The sequence below is a fragment of the Papio anubis genome, chromosome 18 (assembly GCF_008728515.1).
Source record: "Papio anubis isolate 15944 chromosome 18, Panubis1.0, whole genome shotgun sequence".
Classification (NCBI taxonomy): domain Eukaryota; kingdom Metazoa; phylum Chordata; class Mammalia; order Primates; family Cercopithecidae; genus Papio; species Papio anubis.
The window spans coordinates 62,187,347-62,207,570 of record NC_044993.1 but is presented as its reverse complement, the minus strand read 5'-3'; the positions used below and the strand labels follow the sequence as shown (position 1 = coordinate 62,207,570).

The 20,224-nt window shown below is 41.1% G+C and overlaps 1 protein-coding gene across 6 annotated transcripts in view; it reads right to left on the bottom strand.

Moving 5' to 3' along the window:
- The window catches only part of ZC3H7A (zinc finger CCCH-type containing 7A), a 48,032-nt gene that overhangs the window by 8,135 nt on the left and 19,673 nt on the right, over positions 1-20,224 (bottom strand). For 4 of the 6 annotated variants that reach the window (XM_003916554.3, XM_021931769.1, XM_009196007.3 and 1 more), the window contains exons 5-19: positions 17,979-18,137; positions 17,678-17,758; positions 17,546-17,584; positions 16,194-16,227; positions 15,447-15,730; positions 12,015-12,219; positions 10,248-10,312; positions 9,533-9,719; positions 8,592-8,753; positions 6,687-6,883; positions 6,251-6,351; positions 4,475-4,656; positions 3,650-3,726; positions 2,877-3,010; positions 2,375-2,480 (exon numbers count right to left, since the gene is read on the bottom strand). In XM_003916554.3, the coding sequence (XP_003916603.1) occupies positions 2,375-2,480; positions 2,877-3,010; positions 3,650-3,726; positions 4,475-4,656; positions 6,251-6,351; positions 6,687-6,883; positions 8,592-8,753; positions 9,533-9,719; positions 10,248-10,312; positions 12,015-12,219; positions 15,447-15,730; positions 16,194-16,227; positions 17,546-17,584; positions 17,678-17,758; positions 17,979-18,137 (2,013 nt within the window). The remainder of the gene's footprint in view (positions 1-2,374; positions 2,481-2,876; positions 3,011-3,649; positions 3,727-4,474; positions 4,657-6,250; positions 6,352-6,686; positions 6,884-8,591; positions 8,754-9,532; positions 9,720-10,247; positions 10,313-12,014; positions 12,220-15,446; positions 15,731-16,193; positions 16,228-17,545; positions 17,585-17,677; positions 17,759-17,978; positions 18,138-20,224) is intronic. The other 2 variants (XR_001898050.2, XM_017953194.2) reach the window with 2 other exon arrangements.

The window sequence follows — 20,224 nt, the reverse complement described above, 5'->3', positions numbered from 1 at the left end:
ATTATTTAGCTTACGTGACATTAAATGCTTAGCATCTGTCACATTTTTCAGAGTTTTGGCTAAAACTTGGTCACCCCCCTTAACACTGCACATTTCCTCCCTTGGACCAATGTCAGTGACCCCACCCTTAAAATCTTCTGCATAAAGTCAGTACTGGATAAAACAGTCATATTCTTTCCCCCATCAAACCCCAGTAAGTACTTAGTTATATTACTAGGGAAACATTTACCATAGTCTTTCAAAGCTCAATGATAAGAAGCAGGAAGAAGAGCAGGTAAAGGAGAAGGCTGGGCACCATGCCAGGTGTTTACATAACACCATTGCACATAATTATTTCCAATTACACATGAGTAAACTGAGGCTGAATAACTTGACTGGGGCCCTTCTGGCAGACTTTGAAGCCCATTGTCTTTAAGCCTCACCACACTATCTACACACATACACACACACAGTATAATTTCTTCTATAAGAAAAAAGGTCCCAGGCCGGGCACGGTGACTCAGCCTGTAATCCCAACACTTTAGGAGGCCGAGGCAGGTGGGTCACTTGAGGTCAGGAGTTCGAGAACAGCCTGGCCAACATGATGAAGCCTCATCTCTACTAAAAAAAAATACAAAAATTAGCTGAGCGTGGTGGCACATGCCTGTAATCCCAGCTACTTGGGAGGCTGAGGCAGGAGAATGGCCTGAACCCAGGAGGCGGAGGCTGTGGTGAGTGGAGATCGCACCATTGCACTCCAGCCTGGGTGACAAAGCAAGAAAAAATGCAAACAAAAAAAAAAAAAAAAAAAAAAAAAAAAAGAGAGGAAATAAGCTACTGTAATGTTGCACAGTACTACACCATGTTCAAGATTAAAGAATAACCAACACTCTAAGCTGCTGCCTCAGGAACCAGGGTTGTTCTCAGTTGTACTCATTTTAACAAGGTACTTGATATACATATTATCTCCATCATCCTTTAAACCACAAGAAATCAGTGTTCCAAATAAACTTCTTTCCCCCTCCTACATAACCCATTGATAAAATCTGAGTCTAAAACTACTCTGGATAAAACACAAACCCAGCAGAGTCTAAAACTACTCTGGATAAAACACAAACCCGGCAGGGCGCAGTGGCTCAAGCCTGTAATCCCAGCACTTTGGGAGGCCGAGACGGCGGATCACGAGGTCAGGAGATCGAGACCATCCTGGCTAACACGGTGAAACCCCGTCTCTATTAAAAAATACAAAAAAAAACTAGCCGGGCGCAGTGGCGGGCGCCAGTAGTCCCAGCTACTTGGGAGGCTGAGGCAGGAGAATGGCGTGAACCCGGGAGGCTGAGCTTGCAGTGAGCTGAGATCCGGCCACTGCACTCCAGCCTGGGCGGCAGAGCGAGACTCCGTCTCAAAAAAAAAAAAAAAAAAAAAAAAACACACACACACAAACCCACCAACCCCTCAAAAAGACTGGCTGTGTTACTTGTGTAAGTTTTACAAAACTGCAAGGTACTGTAGGTGGTGAAAAATGCATCTACCTCTTCTTCAACTCTTTCTTGCAGTTCAGAGAGAGGCCTCATTTACAAGAGGACTCTACAGTCCATCTGCCCTGCTTCTATGGGCAAAAGGTTCCCTCCATATTTCCTCAATCCGGGTAGAGAGCTTACTACCTGTGGATGCTCCAAGTGTCCCTGTTTGCTAATGCACATGTGAAGTGCCTCTGGACGCTCTCCAGACCCTCTCTCTCCTGAAGAAGAAAGTCCAGGACAACTCAAGTGATTTGCTCAGACAATCATCTTCAAGATCAGGTAAGGTGCTACAGTGTACCAAGATGAAATATGTGAATGAAATACTATCCTAACTTTAAGTTAGTCTAGTATTTTCTAGTTTTTGAAGAACATGTTCCTCTAACATTGAACATTTTCCTTTGGGTTACTTTTAGAAAGTCCTATAAAGTGAGGTGTCTTGTAGCTACATATCTCTTGCTGCAGTGAAAGAGACAAGGCATGATAAAAACAAACTCATCAACAGCATTCATAATACTGAAAACCTTGGGTCTGGTATCAAACCAAAGAAATCACAATTAAGTAAAATTTGCTCTCATTCCCTCCCCAAAGTAATTCATCTAAAAAATAAGTTACATTGTCCCCATAACTCTTCCTCAGATCCACTATCTATTTACTTTTTCCAAATAACTAATAAAATTCCAATCAATATGAAAACTGCTATGGAATCATACATATACTAAAGGGGAAGGAAAACCAAAGAGGAACCATTTAAATAGCATTATTACTGACGAATACTATTTAAAGGGCTTGAGTTTCAATCTGAATTACTACTATTTTCTAATGATTTGAAATGCCTAATTAAAAAAAAAGTGGCTTAAAAATTACGTATGTACATCAAACTGTAAAGGCATTTGTTTCTTTGTGGGGAGAGGACGGATGTTCATCCACTTCTTACGTTCAATAGACATCACTCTCATCGCACGCCGGTCTTTGGTCCACCTAAGAAAAATGGAGTTCAGAAAAAAACAAAGACACACGAGCAAAAGACATAACACAAAGGGAGAGGCACAAAGTTTGTACCTGAGGAACCAGAGAATTTTTTTCTCAATGATTCTATAAATACCTTATGATTCTATATTTTCACTTCCTATTATCATTTACAAACATTCCCTATTCCCTAAACAAAGAATTGATAAAATATAGGAAAAAAACACTACTTTTGAATTACTATCTACTAGGTCCTAAAAATCTCTTCCCTTGTGTTTGTAATTACCGTAAATTATCTATTTTTCTCTCCTCTCTTCAAAGCCTTAAACTTTTTTCTTATGTGTATGATTTTATACCTATGAAACAGAAAATTACAAAATAGGAATTGTTTCCACACACAATACTTACGAATGCCTTGCTTTTGCACTACAATATTTTCTGTTTTTGTCTGGTTCAATGACTTGACCGTTTCTCAGACACTGGGCGCACACAAACTTTATCTTCATATTAAGAAATCCAGGCATCATTTGATTACCAAGTACCTTAAACAATTAAAAGATTCGTTTTAATTTTTTTTTTTTTTTACAGAAAACCAGTTTTCTGATGACAAAATACTAAATCAACATGCATTTTTTTCACAACAATATACAATTTCCCATTTTTATCTGACGTGATGACTTGACCATTATATCTGATAACTACATCTCCAATTCTTCCCCCAAATGTAAGAGAATATCATAAAAGTAGATTATAGATGCCAAACTTTAATTTATGAAACCCATCTTTGAAATTGATGACTAGAATTGTTTTATCTGGGTCAGGGGTGTTGAGGGGAGAGCAATGGAAAAACGAGAGATGCCAGGTGGAAAGCTAACCTATAAAAATAATCTACCGCCCCCTTACTCCAAGAATCCATAAAGCCCAGAACTCCAGGTGTTTTGTCAATTAAACTAAATAAGAAAACAGTGTCCTCCACTCTTGGCAGGCATTGTGGGATGCATAATTTTTTTATTATAATCAACTAAAATGCAAATTGTTTTTTCTCATAAGAATGACTCACCTGAATGAACATTAAGAAAGTAACTGGACTGTAAGTGTTAACTGCATCCACCAACAACCAACATCTATTAGGCAATTCCAGAAAGGACACCAAATGCAGAAAGTACACAAGAGAAAAATACCTGCGCTCCAGGTACATTTGCTTCCAAATTCTGCCAATATCGTTTAGATTCTTGAGCAATAGCATCATGTGAGATACCTGGGGAATGTACAAGCCTTACTTTAAATTGTATCTATAAGAGCAACAGCCCACCAATCTGGGTGCAGTTAGACGTGGAGAACCTTCAGCTTCCAAACTATTCTCATACATCCTAATCCATCAGCAAGGATGAAGACCACCTTACTCTTTTTGGAAATGGAATATACACAAATATAGCTCTTTGTGCCTCCTGAGGAATCTTTCCTCCCAACAACTGCATGTATCAACTCGTATCAGTAATTAATGACATGAGAACACACTCAAAATAGGCAACTCTAAAAATCAAAAGTTTAAAGCTCAGGACAAAATCAATAGTGTCGCCACATCTTGTTGATGGAGAAGGGTAGGTCTCCAAATTTCCAAATTCCTTTTTTTTTTTTTTTCTTTTTTCTTTTTTGGAGACAGTCTCACTTTATCACCCAGGCTGGGGTGTAGTGGCATGATCTTGGCCTACTGCAATCTCTGCCTCCCAGGTTCAAGCAGTTCTCATGCCTCAGCCTCCCAGGTAGCTGGGATTACAGGCGCCCGCCACCACGCCCGATTAATTTTTGTATTTTTTGTAGAGATGGGGATTTCACAGTACTGGTCAGGCTGGTCTTGAACTCCTGGCCTCAAGTGATCCATCTGCCTCAGCCTCCCAAAGTAGTGGGATTACAGTCATGAGCCACCACGCCAGGCCCAAATTACTGTTTCATTAAACCCTGTCTGCTTTTGAGGAGACATACTTCTCAGTCACACACAAACCTACCTGTTTCATTTTGCATTATCCACACTTTCAGTTCCACAAGACTATGGGCATAAAAGCACTCATCTTCCCTTAAACAGCCATACCGAACCTCATGTCGACATAAATCAAGCTGACACTGACCATGAAAAGAACGTATTTTGGAGTATTTTACTGTTGTCTCTCGCAAAATGTGGACAAGGCACCTAAGATGAAAACAGTGACATTTTAATATTGTTCTGCCACAGATTTTTCAAATACATATATAAGTTCTACACTGACAATGCATTTAAAAAAAATTTTGTTTTTTTCGAGGCAGAGTCTTGCTCTGTCGCCCAGGCTGGAGTGCAGTGGCATGGACTACAGGCGCCCGCCACCATGCCCGGCTAATTTTTTGTATTTTTAGTAGAGACGGGGTTTCACCGTGTTAGCCAGGATGGTCTCGATCTTCTTACCTTGTGATCTGCCTGCCTCGGCCTCCCAAGTGCTGGGATTACAGGCGTAAGCCACCGCACCCGGCCCTACATTTTAAATTTTTATCAGAAAAAAAAAAAAAAAATCAGTGGGGCCGGGTACAGTGGCTCACACCTGTAATCCCAGCACTTTGGGAGGCCAACGTGGGTGGATCACCTGAGGTCAGGAGTTCGAAACCAGCCTGGCCAAAATGTTGAAACCCTGTCACTACTAAAAATACAAAAAATTGGCCAGGCGTGAAGGCTCACTCCTGTAATCCCAGCACTTTGGGAGGCCAAAACGGGTGGATAACTTGAGGTCAGGAGTTTAAGACCAGCCCGGCCAACATGGTAAAACCCTGTCTCTACTAAAAATGCAAAAATTAGCTGGGTGTGGTGGCACGCACCTGTAATCCCAGCTACTGGAGAGGCTGAGGCAGGAGAATCGCTTGAACCCGGGAGGCGGAGGTTGCAGTGAGCTGAGATCGCACCACTGCACTCCAGCCTTGGAAACAGAACAAGATTTCGTCTCAAAAAAAAAAAAAAAAATACAAAAAATTAGCCAGGCCTGGTGGTGGGTGTCTATAATCCCAGCTACTCGAGAGGCTGAGGCAGGAGAATCTCTTGAATCTGGGAGGCAGAACTTGCTGTGAGCCAAGATCATGCCACTGCACTTCAGCCTCGGTGACAGAGCAAGACTCTCTCTTGGCCGGGCGCGGTGGCTCAAGCCTGTAATCCCAGCACTTTGGGAGGCCGAGACGGGCGGATCACGAGGTCAGGAGATCGAGACCATCCTGGCGAACACAGTGAAACCCCGTCTCTACTAAAAAATACAAAAAAACTAGCCGGGCGAGGCGGCGGGCGCCTGTAGTCCCAGCTACTCGGGAGGCTGAGGCAGGAGAATGGCGTAAACCCGGGGGGCGGAGCTTGCAGTGAGCTGAGATCCGGCCACTGCACTCCAGCCCGGGCGACAGAGCCAGACTCCGTCTCAAAAAAAAAAAAAAAGACTCTCTCTCAAAAAAAACGAACAAAAAAACCAAATCACTACATGCAATTGTTGGATTAATTGGGGGGGGGGGGACTTATATTTTAAGCCATAAAAACCTAAATCCATGTCATGAGAAACTATACATCAATAAGGCTTTTCTGTTTTACATAATATATTTAGTTAATTATTCACTTCCCAGCCAAATCTACTAAAAGACATTTTAAAATTTCGTCATTGTTCTTCAGAACAACAACAAATGATGAAAGAGCAATGCCTGGACAGACACTACTACTAGTTTTTATTCAGATCTAGAAAAAGAATCTATTTTGTCATTACAGAAATTAGAAACTATCAACATACTTATTGTCTTCAAACTCATGCTTTGTAACCGGGTGAGAACAAGCAGTAGAATTATCTTTATTTCTTTTACTTATCATTCTAGGCTTATGATCAAAACATTTCTGGAATAGAGAGAGAAAGATTATCAAAAAAAATAGAAAATATAAATTTTGTACCCAGAATATTGTCCTAGTTTCAATATCATTACAAAATTAATACTCAATATGAAGTTTTAATATTCTTTTTGGTAACAGTAGTAGCTATCATTTACTGAATGAATGTTTTATCACATGGCAGGACCAGAGGAATATTTTATTCACAAATGAGATATTATTTATCATATAAATAAGTGAATATTTATTCATTTACTGAGTGAATGTTTTATCACATGGCAGGACAATACCACTGGGCTTGCAAATTCAACTTTACAATAGAAAATAAGTTTTGGAGAACGCACCTCACAAAGGAATATAAATTCTCCAAGATGCTCCTGGAGAAGTTTGAACACAGTAAGGTTAATCTTTCCATTGCCGCCAAAGAAAGCCTCGCGGCTGAATGCCCCTTTCCGCTCCAGTGTCCACACATCTATCTCCTCTTGGCAATAAGCAAACGTGCAGTGGCCTGAATATCTACATTCCTCCTCAGCAGCAACATCTAGAAAAACAGGGAATGGAAAGACAATGAAAACATGGCAATTGGCCTGTACTCCCAGTTACTTGGGAGGCTGAGGTGGATCCCTTGAGCCCAGGAGTTCAAGGCTGCGGTGAGCAATGATCTTGCCACTGCACTCCAGCCTGGGCAACAGAGCAAGTCCCAGTGTCAAAACAAACAAAAAAAATGATGTTAATTGTTTCCTTAAAGTCAATGAATATAAGTAACATTTAGGGCATCATTTGAACTTGTATAACAATTCATGGACAGTCTCAAACAATGATATGCATATTATTATCAGGGGATGGATGGTATCAACTCTAAAAAAGAGAAGTACCACAAGCCTTAATTATTTTTATTACAGACTGTGAGAAGAGCCTTGATACTCTCATGGAATACACCTCAGTTGAAAAAAAAAAAATTCACTTAGGGACATTCTAAGCTCACTCACACAAACTTGTTTGACAAACATGAAAATACCAAGTTCTCTCAAAAGCATCTTAAACACTTTTCAAAGCCTTAGCTCAGTGTTTTCATTCTGTTTAGAGAGAACTTAAGGTTTGAGACAGTCATCTATTTAAAACCTGGTCATAGGCGAGGTATGGTGGCTCACACCTGTAATCCCAATATTTTGGGAGGCCGAGGCAGGCAGATCATTTGAGGCCAGGACTTCAAAACGAGCCTAACCAACATGATGAAACCCATCTCTACCAAAAAATACAAAAATTAGTGGGGCAGGGTGGCACACGCCTGTAATTCCAGCTATTCGGTAGCTGAGTCATGAGAAAATTGCTTGAACCTGGGAAGCAGAGGTTGCAGGGAGCCGAGATTGCGCCTGTGCACGCCAGCCTGGGAGACAGCGAGACTCTGTCACAAAAAATTAAGAAATAAATAAATAAAATAAAACCTTGGCCAGTACAGTGGCTGACGCCTGTGATCCTAACACTCTGGGAAGCCCAGGTGGGCAGATAACTTGAGGCCAGGAATTTGAAACCAGCCTAGGCAACATTGCGAAACCCTGTCTCTACCAAAAATACAAAAATTAGCCAGGTGTATCGGCGGATGCCTGTAATCCCAGCTACTCGGGAGGCTGAGGCAGGAGAATTGCTTGAACCCAGAAGGCAGAGGTTGCAGTGAGTTGATATTGCGCCACTGCACTCCAGCCTGGATGACAGAGTGAGACTGTCTCAAAAAAGAAAAAGCTAAAAACAACAGTAAAAATAATATAAAACATATTAACATCTCAATCCAAGGAACTTGCTATTAGCTCTAAACATTTTTTATAACAGTCAATACCACTATAATAACATAATGGAATAAATTATATATTAATAGATGTTATAATAAATGTAGCAAGCACAGTCCTATACCACATACTGACATTTCAGTCAACTACAGACTGTATATATAATGGTGGTCCCATAAGATTAATACTGCGTTTTTTCTGTACCTTTTCTATGTTTAGATACACAGATACTGTTGCGTTACAGTAGCCTCAGTATTCAGTACAGTAACATGCTGTACAAGTCTGTAGTTTAGGAGCCATTGACTATGTCATGGATAGGCTAGGTGCATTGTCGGCTACACCGTTGAGGTTTGTGTAAGTAAACCTTACACAAATACATTTCTCAGAATGTATCCCTGTCATTAAGCTAAGCATGACTGTAGTTCATCACTTATGTAATGTATACTAATTAATTACAGTATATACCTTTACATATATAATATGGTCCTTCATAATTTGTTTTTGTTGGTCTTGGACGTATTTTTTTCCATGATTTATCTTCAACATTCTTTATCCTACCGATTAAAATATCTTTCTTACACTTATGATCTATATTAGCATGGTAAGTGAAATCCATTAACTTAGGGCCTGAAAAAGATGTAAAGAGGATTGCTCATATGCACAAAAAATATCATTTCATTTTACAGGTAAATTTACAAGCAGGCATGAACAGATGAACATCATTTATTAAATTCCCACAGAAATCCCACTTCCACAACCCTAAAATGTAAGCAGGCTACTAAGGTAGATTTTTGCCTTTTATATTTTATCAGACAACACAATGTTCTATTCAACTCCACTCCTGCCAAAAAAAATACCCTTACTTAACTTTAGGGAAATAATCTGGAGAGGAATTTTGACGGCTTGTAAAAGTAAAGAACACTGTTAAACTAAGAAAGAAAATGAAGTTGACTCCAATCAGAATAAACTGTGTTTATATCACTTGATTTAAGGTAAAGATATGAAACAATCTAACAAAGTATTTAATTTTCATATACACGGTATTGTATTCTGGTCTTACAATGCTGTTTTCTAGTCCTTGCTCTATTTGAAAATAATCAACTTCTTAAGCATATACTGAGAACATAAGGAGTTTCATTAAAATTTTAATAAGCTTCCAAAAATAGGTAAATATTCTATTCTACATGATTCTATAAATAAAATTACATCAAGTAAAAGCAGAGATTTATCCTATTGCCCTCCAAAGGCACTCAGTCAGTAACTGCTACTTGTTTAGGAAGAATTCAAAATAGGGATTGAAGAACCATAATAACTGATGTTGTTCACATGTATTTACAAATTCCTAAGAACTTTCAAGGTTACGAACAAGCAGTTTAATACTCTCTGCATGTTTGTTTGGTCCTGACCTGATTTTACAAAACAGATCTGGCAAGCTTGTCTCAATTCATGGGTTCCTTCGAGGGGATGTCTTGGAGTCACTGATGAAGATGGTTTGGTAACTGCACTTCCAAAAAAGTTTCCGAAGTCATTTCTAGGCTGACTTGAAATTCCCAGGAAATTCTCCGAGGCAAACAAACTACCTGGTCCATTCATCTGCAAGAAAAATAAGAAGAAAAAAAAAAAAAAAAAACCCAACAAATATTGCATTATCACTGAAGAAAGGAACTGAATACATCTGAAAAAATAAGATAATCTTCATAAACTGAGGTCAGTACTACTCCATCCTTAATGCTCTTCTATCTTAAAAACTGTCTCTTTCTACATTTTTCTCTCTTTTGGTTTCTAGGCACACCCCCCCTTTTTTGATCCTCCATATTATAGTAAGTTCTACTGCAAAAGTACACACGCTTTACATGCCCTGATCTTATATTTCCTTGATTTGTTTATGCTGTACTAAAGCCTCTTACACTGTCTGCAATACTGATTAATTTGCTATGACAGATCAAGTCTTAAACACAAAGCCATTATTACTAGATGTTCCAGAAGTCTTACTTTAACACAATTTCCTACAGCACACACAAAATTTAAGGGAGACTGTCATGTTCATTCAAATAACTCAGTTACTTAAGTAACTATCTTCAATTCAAGCGATGTATTTACAAAAGAGGAAGTGGCACTTACAAGTAAAAGGGAAGAATTACTGTTGTTAAGCGGTGTTCCCTCTCTAGAAGTTGAGGTGGACAGATCTAAAATAATAAAAAAACTTCAACAGACCTTTTCATTCTGATCATGTAATAAGAACATCAGGGCTTAGTAGCTTACTGGCTATGGCCTCCCACGCTATTCTCCCATCCCAATTTCTAGAAATTTTCTTGCTCAGTGTTGACACCCAAAGAGGGCTCTAGAGTCTTTGCTTTCCTCTAGAAACCAAGGGCATAGTCAAACAAATTTAAATAAAAACCTATTTTCAGAGAAATAAGCTAAGGCAGGGCCCACCAACTACAACTACTAAAAACACCAAGAAAATTCTTCATATTCAAAAATGGGAACCTTTTGAAAATATGGGGCTGGGTGCAGTGGCTCACATCTGGCAATCCCAGCACTTTGGGAGGCCGAAGTGGGCAGATCACAGGAGGTCAGGAGTTTGAGACCAGCCTGGCCAACATGGTGAAACCCCTTCTCTACTGAAAATACAAAAAAAAATTGCCAGGTGTGATGGCAGGCACCTGTAATCCCAGCTACTCGGGAGGCTAAGGCAGGAGACTCGCTTGAACCCAAGAGGCAGAGGTTGCAGTGAGCCAAGATCTCACCACTGCACTCCAGCCTGGGCAACAGAGTGAGACTGTCTCAAAAAAAATGAAGCAGGAACTGACCTAATATTTAAAAAAAAAAAAAAAAAAATCAGTAAGATTTTCAATTACTTTCTCTTTTTTGTTTTTTGTTTTTTTTTGAGACAGGGTCGCATTCTGTCACCCATGCTAGAGTGCAAGGGCGTGATCTTGGCTCACTGCAGCCTCAACCTCCTGGGCTCAAGGAATCCTCCCACCTCCACCTCCCGAGTAACTGGGATCACCGGCACATACCACATCCAGCTAATTTTTATATTTTTTGTAGAGACAGGGTTTCACCATGTTGCCCAGACTGGTCTCAAACTACTCAGGCTGGTCTCAAACCCCTGAGCTCAAGGGATCCTCCTGCCTCGGCCTCCCAAAGTGCTGGGATTACAGGTGTGAGCCACCGCGCCTGGCCTGCTTTCTTTTTCTTAGTCTAGCACTCAATTATTTTCTCTCTGCCCTTCTGTCTCCCATATATTTTAATTTCTTCCATTGTAAATCTTTAAGTCAATTATGTAAGATATTTGCCGTTTTAGCCATGTAACAACGCCTTCAAAAAAATATTTTTCTAGTGATTGTTTGTATATATGTTAAACCTACGATGACAGAAACAGGAGTCAGACCCCAAGCTCAGCAATCTCCTGGAAAGTTAAAGCAGCAGCCACGGTTTGCTGAGCTCCACAGATGAAACCTAAAATAGACACATCTAACTGCTATCATTCTAAACACTGATCTTAAATTAGTGTTTGCCTAGATCAAAATTTAATGGCATAGCCTGTCTCTAAGACCCTTTAAGATGAGATACACCTTTATGGGAGAATACACTAATAGTCATTTCACCCCCAAAACAATACACTCCCAGCTTAACAAACTATCCTACAGAAACACCAGTGCCACACACATTTCTCTTCTCATGCCTTTGCTCCTGGGTCTCCAGAATGGCATAGCTAAGTCAAGGTCAATTCAAAACTGAAGGCTTAGTCTTTCTATTTTTAGCTACAATGAAAATAATTCATGTCTCTGCTACCTAGAGTCAGTTAAATAATGGCCAAACAAACATTTTCATTTTGAGAAAATTAACTGCAATTGTTTACAATTTACATTTGGTTCTTACCTCGTTTGGATTCACTCATTGAAAATGAATTTAAAGAAGAACAAAAATCTTCTAAGGATGAAGTCAAAGGTGGATAAAATTCTGAGAAGGAGGGTGGAGGAGCATACCTCGCACCAATGGGTAAGGTTCCTAACAGAGATGCCGAAAAGGGCATGCTAGGAGAGACACTGGCCGTCTGAAGGGGTCCTCTGACTAAAGCTGACGGCTGTGGAAGAAAAAAAGATGTGATTAAAATTCATGAAGCTGTCATGGGTTTGACTGAACTACTTTCAACACCAGCAAATAAAAGCATTATTACACTGGGAGATCATGTTTAGGCCAGGCACGGTGGCCTGTAATCCTAACACTTTGGGAGGCCAAGGCAGGAGGATTGCCTGAGCTCAGGAGTTCGAGACCAGCCTGGGCAACACGGTGAAACCCCATCTCTACTAAAATACAAAAAGTTGGCTGTGCATGGCAGCGTGTGCCTGTAGTCCCAGCTACTTGGGAGGCTGAGGCAGGAGAATTGTTTGAACCCAGGAGGCGGAGCTTGTAGTGAGCCAAGATCATACAACTGCACTACAGCCTGGGCAACCGAGCAAGACTCCATCTCCAAGAAAAACAAAGTTTAAATCAGAATCAAGATTCGTTTAAAACTATTTTACCTACAGAACTTCTTTTCAAGAACAATTTTTTTAAAAAAATCAAGGTGGGATATCTAACTTTTTTTTTTTGAGATACAGGCTCACTCTGTCACCCAGGCTGGAGTACAGTGGCACAACCTCGGCTCACTGCAACCTCTGCCTTCCCAGTTCAAGCGATTCTCCTGCCTCAGCCTCCTGTGTAGCTGGGATTACAGGCATGTGCCACCACGCCCGGCTCATTTTTGTATTTTTAATAGAGACAGGGTTTCGCCATGTTGGCCAGGCTGGTCTCAAACTCCCGACCTCAAGTGATTCACCCACCTAGGACTCCCAAAGTGCTGGGATTACAAGCATGAGCCACTGCACCAGGCCAGATGTCTAACATTTTAATTCAAATGTTACATTCATGTTTCATCTGCAAAACTTCCCTATGCTTCCCTACCCTTACCTGACTATAGGACTCATAAGAATTTGCATCATATGAGGTTGGGCATGATGGCTCACACCTGTAATCCCAGCACTTTGGGAGGCCGAGGTGGGTGGATCACGAGGTCAGGAGTTCAAGACCAACCTGGCCAAGATAGTGAAACCCCATCTCTACTAAAAATACACAAAAAATTAGCCGGGCGTGGTAGCGGCTGCCTGTAATCTCAGCTGCTCGGGAGGCTGAGGCAGGTAATTGCTTGAACCTGGGAGGTGGAGGTTGCAGTAAGCCAAGATCGCGCCACTGCAATCCAGCCTGAGCGACAGAGTGAGACTCCATCTCAAAAAAAAAAAAAAAATTTTGCATCATTAAAGAGGAATTGTGGGATATATGTGGTGCAGCAGGAGGACAGGTGATCCAGAGACGGGAGCTGGAGAAGCCCATGAAGATTGGGACAACCTCTCTGGAGGTGTGAACTTACAACTGGACAAGAACATACAACTCTAACCTCTCCAGGCCCCATCAAAGCTGCAACTCACTGAGAGCTTCCACGCACCTTACATTATGGTATCATAGGCTATCTATTTGGTTCTTAAAACAGCTCTCTCAGATACATCCTACTGTGATAACCATCATACAGATGAGGGAAATGATGTACTATGGTGAAGTAACTTGCCCAGTACCGCAGAGCTGGTAAGAATCAAACCCAGCTCTGTCAGCCTTTTGCACACTGACACCATCTATTTCACCAGCCCTGGAAACCAGCTTGGAATGTCTCCCTCTCATCACTATCATCCTACCACTGCTGCTACTAAATTATTATACTTTATAGAAGGGGTCAGAAAAGTCTTTTTTTTTTTTTTTTTTTTGAGACAGAGTCTTGCTCTGTCACCCAGGGTGGAGTGCAGTGGTGCGATCTTGGCTCACTGCAACCTCCGCCTCCCGGGCTCAAGTGATTCTCTTGCCTCAACCACCCAAGTAGCTGGGATTACAGATGTGCACCACCATGCCCAGCTAATTTCTATAATTTTTAGTGGAGGTAGAGTTTTGCCATGTTGGCCAGGCTGTTCTCAAACTCCTGGTGATCTGCCCGCCTCAGCCTCCCAAAGTGCTGTGATTACAGGCATGCACCACTGCACCCAGCAAAAAAGTCTTTCTATACAGGGATGGATACTAAGTATTTTAGGCTCTGTAGGCCACACGGTCCCTCTTGCAAGGACTCAACTATGCTGTTGCAGTGCAAAAGCAGCCACAGACAGCACATAAAATGAGTAGTCACTGATGTGTTACAGTAAAACTTTACTTATGGACCCTGAAATTGGAATGTCATGTAATTTTATTGACTGACTGAGACAGGGCCTCACTGTGTTGCCCAGGCTAGAGTGCATGGCACAATCAGTGCTCACTACAGCCTAAACATCCTGGGCGCAAGTGATCCTCTCCTCTCAGCCTTCCAAGCAGTGGGACCATAGGCACGCACCACCATGCCAGGCTGTTTTTAATTTTTTGTAGAGACGTGGCCTTGCTATGGTTACCCAGGCTAGTTTCAAATAATTTCCACGTCACAAAATATTATTCTCTTTTTTTGTTCTTCTCTAAACCATTTAAGAATTGTAAAAAATATTCTTAGTTTGCAAGCCACACAAAAACAGGCAATAGGCCAGATTGAGCCTGTGGGCTATAGTTGGCTGAACCCTGCTTTAACATATGTGGTTGCTAGCGTATTATCTTTAAGAATAAGAAGTCCTGAGGCCAGGCACGGTGGCTCACACCTGTAATCCCAGCACTTCGGGAGCCCGAGGTGGGTGGATCACAAGGTCAGGAGATCAAGACCATTCTGGCTAACACGGTGAAACCCCATCTCTACTAAAAATACAAAAAAATTAGCCGGGCGTGGTGGCGGGTGCCTGTAGTCCCAGCTACTCAGGAAGCTGAGGCAGGAGAATGGTGTGAACCCAGGAGGTGGAGCTTGCAGTGAAGCGAGATTGCACCACTGCACTCCAGCCTGGGCAACAGAGCGAGACTCCGTCTCAAATAAATAAATAAATAAAAAAGAATAAGAAGTCCTTAATCTATATAATTCATTTTTTCTTAAATACAAAATGCCTATTATTTATCAGAATGTTTTATTTGCCCTTTCTATAATATGTGATCCCAATATGAATTGGAAAAAAATTGGCTAATTACTAGATAGCATTATTTCTTTTACTTCAAAATGATCAAATTAACCAGTTCCATTAGACAAGAATAAAAGTAACTTTCAAGGTTAGAACAAACCCCAAATTCAGCCTATATGCAATACTGAAAAAGTCTATCAAGTTATATTACAATTTTAAAAAAGTCAACCCTGTCTTCGGAAGAAACTTGAGTAACACTGAAACTTACCATAACAGTTTCATTAGTTTCAGGTGCAGAATCAAGGAGGTCATCTAGTTCATCTCCAAGGACCATATCTCCATCATCTAGAAAAGCTTCCGGCATAGTGAAGGGCATCTTTCCTCCATTTGCCAGCACTGCAGATGGCAGAGTGCTCTCTTCCACTTGCAGTGGCAGAATAGAAGTTAAGGGCATAACAGGAACTGAGGCCAGCTCACTTCCAACTTCATGAGAGAAACTGGGTGCGGGTAAAGAGACAACAGGAACTGCTTCTTGCCTTGGAGTTAATAAATCTGTAACACAGATGGAAATGTACTCAGTCACTTTCATTGTACTTACATAATAATAGCATTAATCCCCAATAGTAGAGATATGAAGATGAAAATATGAAAGCAATTATAAAAATAATAAAATTGACAGTATACTAAAGCAATTCCAAATAGATACAGTCACTTGTGAAAACTTATCCTTCTTTCACAAAATGCCTGTACCTCTTTTTGGGCACAGCTGTCAGACAGCAGCAAGGCCACCGGGGGTGTCAGTGGTTGCTTACTAACATCCAACGCTTATCAGTCACTCACTGGCACATCCAAAGGCATAAAGGGAGCGTTGGAAATCATTCTCACTTTAATATTAATACATTAATATGAATATAACCACACAGCAATATTATTTGACAACAATACATCACACACAAAGACATCAGGTACAAAGCTGGCACTCTTCAAATTGTTAAGATGATATGTGAAAACATACCTGGCTCAATATCTTCCACAGAATGGTTCAAAGCCTAGAAATTAAACAACAATAGGTCATAATATTTTCAGGACTCTAAGGCATAAAACAATTGGTAAAACTCACCCTAAGCCGGGCACAGTGGCTCACGCCTGGAATCCCAGCACCTGGGGAGGCCCACACAGGCAGATCACGAGATCAGGAGTTTGAGACCAGCCTGGCCAACATGGTGAAACCCCGTCTCTACTAAAATTACAAAAATTAGCCAGGTGTGGTGCTGGGTGTCTGTAATCCCAGCTACTCAGGAGGCTGAGGCAGGAGAACTGCTTGAACCCGGGAGTTGGAGGCTGCAGTGAGCTGAGATAGTGCCACTGCACTCCAGCCTAGGTGACAGAGTAAGACTGTGTCTCGGAAAAAAAAAAAAAAAAAGAAAAAAAAACTCACCCTGAGAGCAATGCATGTTTCCACAGAAATTCAACTCCCAATTAGGATCCAAGAAATGAATGGAACACACAAACCTGTATACACGTGGTGTTAGATGAGGTGCTGGTCTAGCAGTGCTGCCACTTATTTCTTGTGGACCAGCATTTCTCAAAGGCTATTCAGCAGAATACCAGGGACTAATTTGGCCACCATTCACTGTCCAACTCACAATAGCCATTAGCATCCTAATAGCCCCAAGAAGACTTACTTTAAAATTAAAAACAAAAGAGAAATAAAAACAAAAACCCACAAAAACCTTTGTTAATTTTATCACAAATGACTCCCAAAACTAGTATTTGGCCCTGAACCACTCTTATCGCACTGAAACCTAACATCTATGAACATCCTATAAAATGCCCCACTGGAGCATTCAGGAAATGCTGGTTACACCTAAAATATATTACTTGAGTTGGAGATGTTCTTTTGTAAAGTGACTGCAAGTGGCCAGAAGAGGTGGCTCACGCCTGTAATCCCAGCGTTTTCGGAGGCCAAGGCAGGAGGAATACTTGAGCTCAGGAGTTTGAGGCCAGCCTGGGCAACATGGTGAAACCCCATCGCTACAAAAAATACAAAAATTTGCCAGGCATGGTGGTATGTGCCTGTGGTCCCAGCTACTCGGGAGGCTGAGGTGGGAGGATCACTTGAGCCCAAGGAGGTGGAGCTTGCAGTGAGCCAAGATCAGGACACTGCCCTCCAGCCTGGGCAACAGAGCAAGACTCTGTCTCAAAAAAATAAATAAATGAAGTGACAGGAAGCTATGGCCAATTTCATGTTTGAAGAATTAAAAAGGTTCCCAAAATAAACACACACCAAAAATACTAAAAGCAGAATTGCTCCCATCCTTCCCTTTAAAAAACAAATTATAATTTTGACAGAAAAAATAACTTTACCTTGGTAGCCCCATCCCCAGGAACTGATTTTAATGAGAGCTGAAATAAAATAAAGACACTAATTTAAAAACAGAACTGACTCCAAGTTATAAAACAAAATGAAAACACCTTATGGAGAGAACACCTGCTTACCTCAGCTCTGACATATGCTTTTCTTATTTTAAATCCCAATTTCTGAGCTAGTTCTTGAGTTAGTTTTATTACATGCTCATCCTGAAAAAAATAAGTATATATAATTCACAAAAGGTTATATTTCCTAACTGTCAAGAAGAATAGACAAAACAGTGAAGTTTCCCATCAAGACACTTGCTTCATTAACAATTATACCCAACTGAAGCAGGTTGATGGATGCCTGGAAAATGTAACTCTTTAAATGCCATTTATTATGATGTAAATGGTTATGATGTAAACAAATAAACTATAAATTCCATACCTGAGGCACTGCTAAGGAGCACTTTGCTACAGCATCATAAGCCTTTTTGTATCTTCCTAAATCACTTAAAGCCTTAGATTTCCGATACAAAGCTTTGCAGTTACTGGCATTAAAACTGAGTACTATATTGCAGTCCTCCAAAACTTTATCATGGAAACCCTGGGGTGTAAAACCAAAGAATAAAGTCAGCAATCAAACAATTCATTTCTTGCACTGAAGACTTCCTGGAATGTAAACAAATTAATACCCCTTCCTATCACCCTCCCTCTAAACTCCAAGTTAGCAGTATTACTTTTATTTTTAAAATTATTTTATTAAATTTCAAATACACAGAAGTAGAAAAGAATATCATGAATACCCATGTACCCACCATCCAGGTCAGACAAATGCTAATATTTGGCCAGAAAGTCCCCAGATCTTCAAGAAATAAAGCTTTCCAGACCTAACTGATGTCCCCAGGTGTCCCTCTTCTATTCTCAACTCTGTAGTTACCCTTTTCTGGAGCACATTAAGATGTCAAAGAGAAACGTAACTCCAAACAGCTAACTGATAAGGAATATATTACTAAAAACAAAATAAACAATGAATGCTCTTTAACAAAGAGCTAGGTGACAACATGATATTTGTCCTTTTTTTTTTTTTTTTTTTGAGACGGAGTCTCACTTTGTCACCCAGGCTGGAGTGCAATGGCGGGCTCTCGGCTCACTGCAAGCTCCGCCTCCCGGATTCCTACCATTCTCCTGCCTCAGCCTCCCGAGTAGCTGGGACTACAGGCGCCTACCACCATGCCCGGCTAATTTTTTGTATTTTTAGTAGAGACAGGGTTTCACTGTATTAGCCAGGATGGTCTTGATCTCCTGACCTCGTGATCCACCCACCTCGGCCTCCCAGAGTGCTGGGATTACAGGCGTGAGCCACCGCGCCCGGCTGGATATTTTTCTTAAATTCAGGGTTATATTTTACTGAATGTCCACAGTGAAAATTAAAAGCACTTTGGGCTGGGCACAGTGGCTCATGGCTATAGTCTCAGCACTGTGGGAGGCAGAAGTGGGTGGATCACCTGAGGTCAGGAGTTCGACACCAGCCTAGCCAACATGGTGAAACCCCATCTCTACTAAAAATACAAAAATTAGCCAGGCAAGATGGTGGGCATCTGTAATCCCAGCTACTTGGGAGGCTGAAGCAGGAAAATTACCTGAGCCCGGGAGGTGGAGGATAGAGTAAGCCAAGATTGTGCCACTGTATTCCAGCCTGGGCAACACAGTGAGACTCCATCTCAAAAATTTTAAAAAGGTGTCTGGGCATGGTGGTTCATGCCTGTAATCCCAGCACTTGTGGGAGGCTGAGACAGGCAGATTACCTGAGGTCAGGAGTTCGAGACCAGCCTGACCAACATGGAGAACCTCCGTCTCTACTAAAAATACAAAATTAGCCGGGCGTGGTGGTACATGCCTGTAATCTCAGCTACTCAGGAGGCTGAGGCAGGAGAATCGCTTGAACCCAGAAGGCGGAGGTTACCGTGAGCCAAGACTGTGCCACTGTACTCCAGCCTGGGCAACAAGAGTGAAACTCTGTCTCAAAAAAAAAAAAAAAAAAAAAGTTTTAAAAGGAAAAAAAAAGAAAAGAAAAGAAAAAAAAAAGCACTTCAAAAGCTTTTTAAGCTTAAAAATGTGAAAAGCTAGTGTGAATTCCTTTGAAGACTAATTACTATTTCGTGACTAAGAACAAAAAACACTCGTAAGAGTGTTTTTTTACAAAGAGTATTTTATAACATCTACTGGATTTTGACTAAGATGTTAAATGGGAACATGGATACCTGAAAGACACATTTGACTTGTGAAGACCTGTATCTTCCCAGGATGACTTTTTTATAAACAGACACACCCTCAAAAGCCATACTCAAATGGGAATTGTCAAGGACCAGTAACTAAGAAACAAATTATTTCTTAAATCCCTAAGTTTTTGTCCAAAATTAATTTTTATTTTTTTATTTTACTTTATTTTTTGAGATGAAGTCTTGCTCTGTCGCCCAGGCTGGAGTGCAGTGGTGTAATCTCGGCTCACTGCAACCTCCGCCTCACGGGTTCAAGTGGTTCTCCTGCCTCAGCCTCCTGAGTAGCTGGGACTACAGGCACGTGCCACTGTGCCCAGCTGATTTTCGTATTTTTAGTAGAGACGGGGTTTCACCATATTGGCCAGGCTGGTCTCGAACTCCTGACCTCATGATCTACCCACCCTGGCCTCCC